Source organism: Cryptotermes secundus, unplaced genomic scaffold, assembly GCF_002891405.2.
Source record: "Cryptotermes secundus unplaced genomic scaffold, Csec_1.0 scaffold205, whole genome shotgun sequence".
NCBI lineage: Eukaryota > Metazoa > Arthropoda > Insecta > Blattodea > Kalotermitidae > Cryptotermes > Cryptotermes secundus.
This window is the reverse complement of record NW_019731570.1, coordinates 792,514-800,638: the sequence shown is the minus strand read 5'-3', so window position 1 is coordinate 800,638 and position 8,125 is coordinate 792,514. Positions and strand designations below refer to the sequence as shown.

Below are 8,125 nucleotides of genomic sequence, written 5' to 3'. Positions count from 1 at the left end.
GCGCCGAGCGAAGCCGAAGTGAGCCGAAGTTAGCCGAGTCCTAGCATCCTGGTCGCTATGCAACGCGAGTCAACAGCGATGACGTCACCAAGGGTACCGCGGGTTGCTAGGCAGCGCGGGTAACCAGGATTGCGAGAGACAACGGTAGTAACAGCGGTTACTACCGCTAGCGTTGCTAGCAACACAGCGCCAGGCAACAAGGGTGCTTATTACGTGGCCGTTTTCTGTATTGTCCGATCGAGGCCACATGAGGAGCAGCGAAGGCTATTCACAGTTAATCCTCGAGCTACCTCCGAGTTAGTTCCGAGTTAGCCAGCAACTAGTCAGTTGTATTCTGGCATTTGGAGTGTACTATTTGTGATACTGCAGATAGCAGTAATCGTAAATCTGTAATTTGGGTGATTGTAAGTGCGAATGTGAAATAAAATTCACTATATAAAATACAACAAGAAGTTATTTGTCGCGATATATGCCCGATACGTGACAATATATATATGTGTGTGTGTATTATTTTCAGTGTTATATGGTTGAGCCATAGATCCAGAGAATAATGTGAACAGCTTTCAATTTTCATTCACAGAATAGAAAAAGAATGTCAATACATAATTCAGTATACTGTCAATCAACAGTAGAGAAACACATTAATATAAGGCTAAATTCAAAAACAAAGCGTCCAAACAGAAGTTCTGAATATATTTTTGTAATGTCAGGGCTCCTGCAGCCAAGAAGGAATAAGAAAGAAGACAGCTAGAAATATAGTAATGGCAGACAAGTACAAATCTGGTCCAATGCCACCTCCACATCTTATGCAACAAGTTTAACAGTATACAAAGAACAATATTAAATCAAACATGCATGGTACATACTTTCACTGGAAAAAGGTATGTGGTGTCTGAAACCTATCAGACTCTGTGTAAATGCATGCATACAACAGCACCCTTGCACATCCTTAATGCATCACATGCAATCTAATAAACATCACTACATACTGACATTTCAACTAGAATTTCAACTTCCACCTCTATTATAGAACAGAACACATACTTACTGAATAGACTTATACAAGTCCTTAATCTTCATCTGAACAGGAGTGGAACGCAGTCGCAGTAACTCCACAGCTCTAGCCTGTAATTCAGTCTTCCTCCCTGATTTGTTACGACCAGCAAAGCCTAAAAGCATCTGAAGCTCTGACACTCTAAAGCTTAACACCATATTCTGCAAAGAGCAAGTGACCACATTTTAGACATCCATGCAACCACAAATGATTCCATTTTTATTTACAATACATGGAAGTCATAGACATGATATGTCTGTGATATATGAAAATTGTGTAAGCAGCAGACATGGTTAGAAGCTCTTCTGTATTTAAGACGCATACTAAGCCCCTTTATAAGTGCAATTAATACATAACATTCATCGCTGGTGACCAACAACGAACAAGTCTGCCATACCTAGACATAAAACTACACTAAGGCTCCACAACAGCACAGGAGGTACTGTGCAATACAGATTCAACAGACAATAATATTCGACTTGTGTTCTCATATCTGAAATGGCATAACACTTACTGACAATTTGAGCCCTACGCATTATGCTACAGTGAGATTCCAGTGTGTTACCATACCAAACAGATCCTGCTTTTAGACAAACATATTATTGCACAATAAATGATGTTGCTCCAAAGATAAATTGTTATCATGAATTATAAACTTAAAAACAATTCATATTCAGCCATCTAAAGCATCTGTGAGTAAATTTTAACACAAATTCTGCATACATCATTCCATTTTACTCGTTTATCACAAATTTAAAACATCCTGACTGTATCCTATTCATGCCACACACAATCTTCAATGAAAAAGAAAAATGGACTGTTCCTATGTGCTGATTACAACCACTGTTGATGGAACCAAAATTAAGCAATAACACCTACAATTACCTTACATACTGATTCCATAATTACTATTATCATTACTGTTACATGAAACAAAGTCCATAACAAAACAACAGTTGCTCTGGAAATGTATGTAGCGACAGCTGCTAAAAATGAGGGTGGATGATATTCTGTTCAAACTTATCCAATTAAGTGACTATATATATATATACAGTAAAACTTGGTTATAGCAACATCGGTCTCTGTGACACCTTGTCTATTGCGTCAAATATTCAATGGTACGAACTAATTCCTCATAAAGCAACTGTTTTTATACCTTGCTTAGTACGACATGCACAAATGCATCAACCTTGTATGTAACGTCATTTTCATTCCTGAATTTCTCTGATATGGACATTGAACGTAATTTAGAAAGTGTGTATTGGGAAAGTAACAGGAAACAGATGAAGATAACTGATTACTGTACTCGTATCTAGGTACAGTAAGGCACAACAATTGATGTAATCTACTGTAATTTGGTGAGTAGGCCTACCTTTAATATACAGTATTAGTGCGGTGTGTATTGTCAGTGAAAAGCGCTGTAATATGTCTTTGATATTACACATTTGGGCAATTCCACGTTAATGTTACGTTAGTCTGTACTTAACTACGTATTTCACTAAAAAATGCAACATTTTAACTCGGTTTTTGGTAGATTTTTACGTGACTAACATAAGGCTACTGTGGAAGTGCCCATTTTGGTTACAAGGACATTCGTTTATAACGACACTATTTTTAGGTCCCTTTGATGACGTTATAACCAAGTTCTACTGTATATATAACTACTGATAATTGGGGAGGCATCATAAGAAGCTTCACCCACCTATGACTTGACATCAGACCTTTTAGTCCAGAAATAAAAACATAACCACAAAGAATTCTGCATAGTGTCGGAGTCCATAATTTCTCATTTGAAGTTTTGATGATTGTTAAGTTATATACGCCCTTATCTGATAAACAAGAAACTGTGAAACTGACTAAACAGGAACAGACAAATATATCTGTCGTGAAACAAGATCTCGAGGTGTATTCTAGCAACGTCACTTCATTACTCTTCCACATAACTACAATTCAACGTAACTATAACACAAAATGCTGAACAAGTAATTTCACAATCGGTCCTTTCGTGTTAACAACTCTCACTAGAATGTCAAACTGTAGAACTCCTAAGCTCCCAAGTCCAAGTCACATTGCAACTGACAGTCGGTCGGTCAGTCAGTCAGTCAGTAAGTCTTCGTGCCGTGACCCATCTGGAGCTCATGACCAGATATTTATTACTAGGGCCCGGATTTCTATGACATGTCATATTTTTTTCCTAGGGTTTATTCCTATTTTTAAATGTAATTATGCATGTTTCCAGTCATTCTTATTGAAATTATGTCGTTTTTATTGTGCATATAAATGCATATTTTAGAGTTTTATTGGTTTTACAGCATATTTTGGCATAATTTTGAAATAAGGTCATATTTTTGTCATTTTAGAAACAATTCTTTGATATAATGTAAAATTTCGGCTCCATAATGTTTAGTATTACAAAATAAATTTCAGGCTGGACTGTTGCTTCAATGTGGAATAGAGTTCAAGTACATGAAGTTCGTATTAAAAACCATATTTTTGACTGGACTGTACTTGCAGTTACAAAGGCGAAAATTTGTGAAATGCAGCATTTATGACCTGGCAAGCCGGCCTTTCCCAGTCGAGGCAGGAGGGAGGCAAGTGTAACGGGTATTCTCCTATTGTACTCCGTCTTACTATAAGGTATATACATCCCATTCTTTCTTGGAGGGCTTAGAAGTATTCTATTTATATATGTGGAGGGCGTTATAAGACTTCAGTTTGACTTTACAATGCCTAAAGTGAGTACATGTAGTTCAAGGAGCGCAAAGTTGCGTAGTTTTGTACAGGAGTTTGGTGAAAAAGTGTTTAGTACCGATGGCAAGATATTTTATTGTAAGTTGTGTGGCGTGAAAGTTACGGCAGAAAAGCGATTTACTGTGCAGCAGCATTGTAAAACTTTTAAACATGGTAAATGTTTAAGCAGATTATCTACAAAGGATAGCAGACAAAGTTTGTTGTTTAAAAACAGTTCCACTAATTCTACTTCTTCTTCTTCTTCTTCTTCTTCTTCTCCTTCACCTTCTTCAACGAACAATGGGTCGGAATTTTCGAAGGATTTGTGTCAGTGGATGGTATCTTCGAATATTCCATTAGAGAAATTGCATAATCAGCACTTCAGACAATTTTTGGAGACATACACTAGTCATCCTATCCCAAGTGAATCGACGTTAAGAAAGAATTATCTCTCTACATGTTATGAAGATATGTTAAATAAGATTCGAACATCTGTTGCTGACAACAAGATATGGGTTTCCTTGGACGAGACTTCTGACGTAGATGGGCGGTATATTGCGAATGTTATAGTTGGGACCCTGAAACAAGATCAACCTGGAGAGAGATTTCTTCTTGACTGTGAAGTTCTCGAAAGAGCAAATCATTCGACTATAGCTGTCCTATTTGATAATTCCATGAAGTTGTTGTGGCCAAATGGAATACAGCGAAATAATGTCCTTCTCCTAGTAACAGATGCCGCTCCATACATGAAGAAGGCTGCCAAAGGACTTCGAATCCTCTACCCGAAAATGGTCCATATTACTTGCCTCGCTCATGCATTGCATAGAGTGGCTGAAGAAGTTCGAGGACATTTTCCTGATGTAGATAGGCTAGTTTCAAACGGAAAGAAAATATTCATCAAGGCCCCTCTTCGAGTGCAGAAATTTAAACAAGAAGCTCCTCTACTGCCACTTCCTCCACAGCCTGTCGTCACACGGTGGGGTACATGGTTGGATGCTGTGGCATATTATTGTGAAAATTACACAGCCATTGAGAAAATGTTTAATGGCTTTGACAGCAGTGAGTCAACATCAATTAAAGCTGTCAAGGACTTATTCTCTACCACTCTAGCACAAAATCTGGCATACATAAAGTCAAACTTCTGTTCAATTTCAGGTGCAATAACTCGCCTGGAATTTGTAGGGACTGAACTCTGTGACGCGTTGGACACTGTAAAGAGCATTGAGAATGAACTAAACCGAACTCGTGGTGAAATAAGTGACAGGATTAAAACCAAAATAGAAAGTGTTCTTCATCGGAATGCTGGTTATTCAACATTATGCAAGATTGCAGATATACTTTCTGGTAAACTAGGAACATTCGAAGATGATACAGAACTGTCACCAAACGACTTGACATTCTTCAAATATGCTCCTGTCACATCATGTGATGTGGAACGAAGTTTTTCCAAATACAAAACTATCCTTAGTGATAATCGGCGATCTTTCAAATTTGAAAATTTGAAAATGCATGTAGTTATAAATTGCAATTGTAACAGTGAAAATTGAGACGTGAATAACTCAGTGAAAATTGAGACGTGAATAGCTTGTGTTCTTTTAAATGGTGTTTTTAGATAACAGAGTTAAGTCAGTGTTCATACCATGTGCACCAGTGTTTGTCTAAAATATGAACGCAAATATCAGTATTAAAAAGAAAACAATGAATGGTTTAATCCAGTATGAAATGTCGAAATTCCATCAGTTTTCTTTCCTTCAGAGACATAATAGGGCTAATTTGGTAAGTAGGACCTACTATCATATATTCATCATCTTTATTCTTAAACTCTAGTAAAAGTTGTAATTAAAATTGTGAAATTTTATGTCCCATTTAATATTTAAGGTCATATTTTACACTTTTTAGGTCATATTTGACATAATTTTGGGTCATAAGTGCATGTATATATTTATAGTTTTTAGGTCATAAAAATCCGGGCCCTATTTATTACTGTTGGGCATTTACGGTCTTGTTTTTGTGGGACGCCCTCTCTAACAAGAGGACAGGTCTGCCTTTTGTATATGCTGCTGGCCCTTGCCAGTGCAGTCTTTCTTGGGTCTGAGTCCTTTGGGACTCACGACCATATTTTACTGTCTCAGATTTGAGACTTCCCTTTTTGTCGCCTCATGCGACTCACAGGGTCACAGTGGAGGTATTCAATCCTGCCTCCCAAGTCCAAGTCACATTACGACTGACAGTCCATCAGTCTGTCTGTCTGTCTTGGTGTCGAGCACCAGCTGGGGCTCATGACCAGATTTCTTTTTTCACTCAATGTATCTTCTTATATAACCTAGAGTCGGACCTATAGAAAACGCGTCACTGTCCGTATTTTTGCAGGCTTTGCCTAGCACCGGCTGTTTACTCAGCTGATGCTAGGCAGTGAATGGTTTCTAGTTTGTAATTGGCTAGCACATCACATATTGTTGTAGACCTTACATAGCAATGACTGTTTACTTGCCGTTGCTAAGCAATGGTACCTGAGCTGTCACTGTAGCATTTCCGGGGTAACGTCGTTACTGCCTGGCAAATAACACGCAACAACTAGTAGAGCAAAGGCATATGCAGTCATGGATCATATGTCAAGGAATTAAAGGGGAAAGAAGTCTCAATTCCCAACAATATCCTTGGGTTACATTAAAAAGATTCCATTCATTTACCCACGATCTGTGTTGTCTTGGTGAATGCAATGGTTATAAAATGAATAGACAGCAGTTACATGAGAGGGCAAAAGGCAGAGCAGATGGAAAAGCCCTCCCACAGTGCACACTTCACATTGCCAAGTCATGTGGTACGACTGTAGACAGGGTTTTGGATTGATGATCACATTTACTGGACTCTTGGATACAGGGCGTGACTACACTTTACAGTTCACTGTACACACTAGTGTCCACAGTCATATCTCCACTAGCTGTTGCTCGGTAGCAGCTTCTAACAGCAGAGGTTCCATTTCCCCAACCTCACCTACCAGCTTCCAATAATAACAGCTCACAATGACTGAACCTCAGCAGTTTACTGATTGACTCACTCACTCAATCAGTCACATCAACCAACCCTCTTCACTAACTCCACTCAACAGACGTCATTTCACTAACTGTCCTGCTTATAACATCTAGCCACAGACTGCACAGAAAACACTGTTAACTCTGTTGCTGTATCCAACTGGTGCCATGGAAACACGCTTATCTGTGAACCCATTACGGCTGTTGTACATCTGCTTATCTTGCGGTCGTTGGCCTGCAACAGGTCTACATGACACATTGGTCCCCCTTGAATGTTATTCAACCCAAATACCCTACAGGCATACCGCCATATCTTCTTTTCCAACGGTGCGCGTAAAACTTCATACCAAGTCACTTCTGACTTACTGCCCACCATTTTTCAGTTATGGAAAATATGCCTTATCACAGCATGGTGTACAATTACCTTCCTTGGAAATATGCCTATAAACAAGAGTTGGTGAACTGACTGTTTGGACAATTTTTCAAGGAGAAAAGCCTTGGTTCATTTAGAACATAAAGAAACAATGAAAATTTATTCATATAGGCAAGATTTTCTGGTTCAAGATCATGTATTTATAATCCGTCTTCCTATATGTTTAACCTTAATCCCATTTAATTTTAATATCAAAAATGAAAACTAACTGGAACAAACAATGTAACAGGGCATAAATATGAACAGACTTCAAGGGCAAATGTCCAAAGTTTCTTCACAGATACCTAGAGAAGACTGTGATGCAACAACAATAATTTAGTAGAGAGTGATAACAAAGTTTCAACACAGGTTTGGATGTTGCATAAGATTCTGACAGGGTACAATTCAGTAAATGTAGTAATTTTAAGCATTTTCTTAAGTGATTTAAATCAATTTATCTGTCAATAAATTCCTCATTCTTATATTCCATTTCCCTTAGTACTGAAATAGTTGATTTATGCCATTAAAAGATCTACACTTTTTGTCACATCTCTGATGTTTCACTTATTCAATAGGAGGTATTATTTGTGACCTTGAAAAGGTCTTCGATTGTGTTAATAATGAGGTTCTGCTGTCAAAATTAGAGTTCTATGGGATAAAAGGTAAGGCTAAATTATGGCTTGAATGATATTTCAGAAATAGATATCAAAGGGTTTTAATCTATATAAATAAAAATGTAAACGTGCGTTTGTCCGTGTTCTTAAATCTCCGGAAGTTCTTCACCGATTGCTTTGAAATTTTGACACAACGTTGCATTCGAACACGCGCGTTTATATACCTATTATATAATGTCACACCCGTGACAGGTAAAAGTATTAATTGTATTCAATATTAATA

General features: G+C 37.8%; 1 protein-coding gene across 2 annotated transcripts in view; it reads right to left on the bottom strand.

Moving 5' to 3' along the window:
- The window catches only part of LOC111867077 (E3 SUMO-protein ligase PIAS2), a 52,552-nt gene that overhangs the window by 33,325 nt on the left and 11,102 nt on the right, over window positions 1–8,125 (bottom strand). For both annotated transcript variants that reach the window (XM_023856561.2, XM_023856560.2), the window contains one exon: window positions 1,049–1,215. In XM_023856561.2, the coding sequence (XP_023712329.1) occupies window positions 1,049–1,212 (164 nt within the window). In that variant the 5' untranslated portion in view covers window positions 1,213–1,215. The remainder of the gene's footprint in view (window positions 1–1,048; window positions 1,216–8,125) is intronic.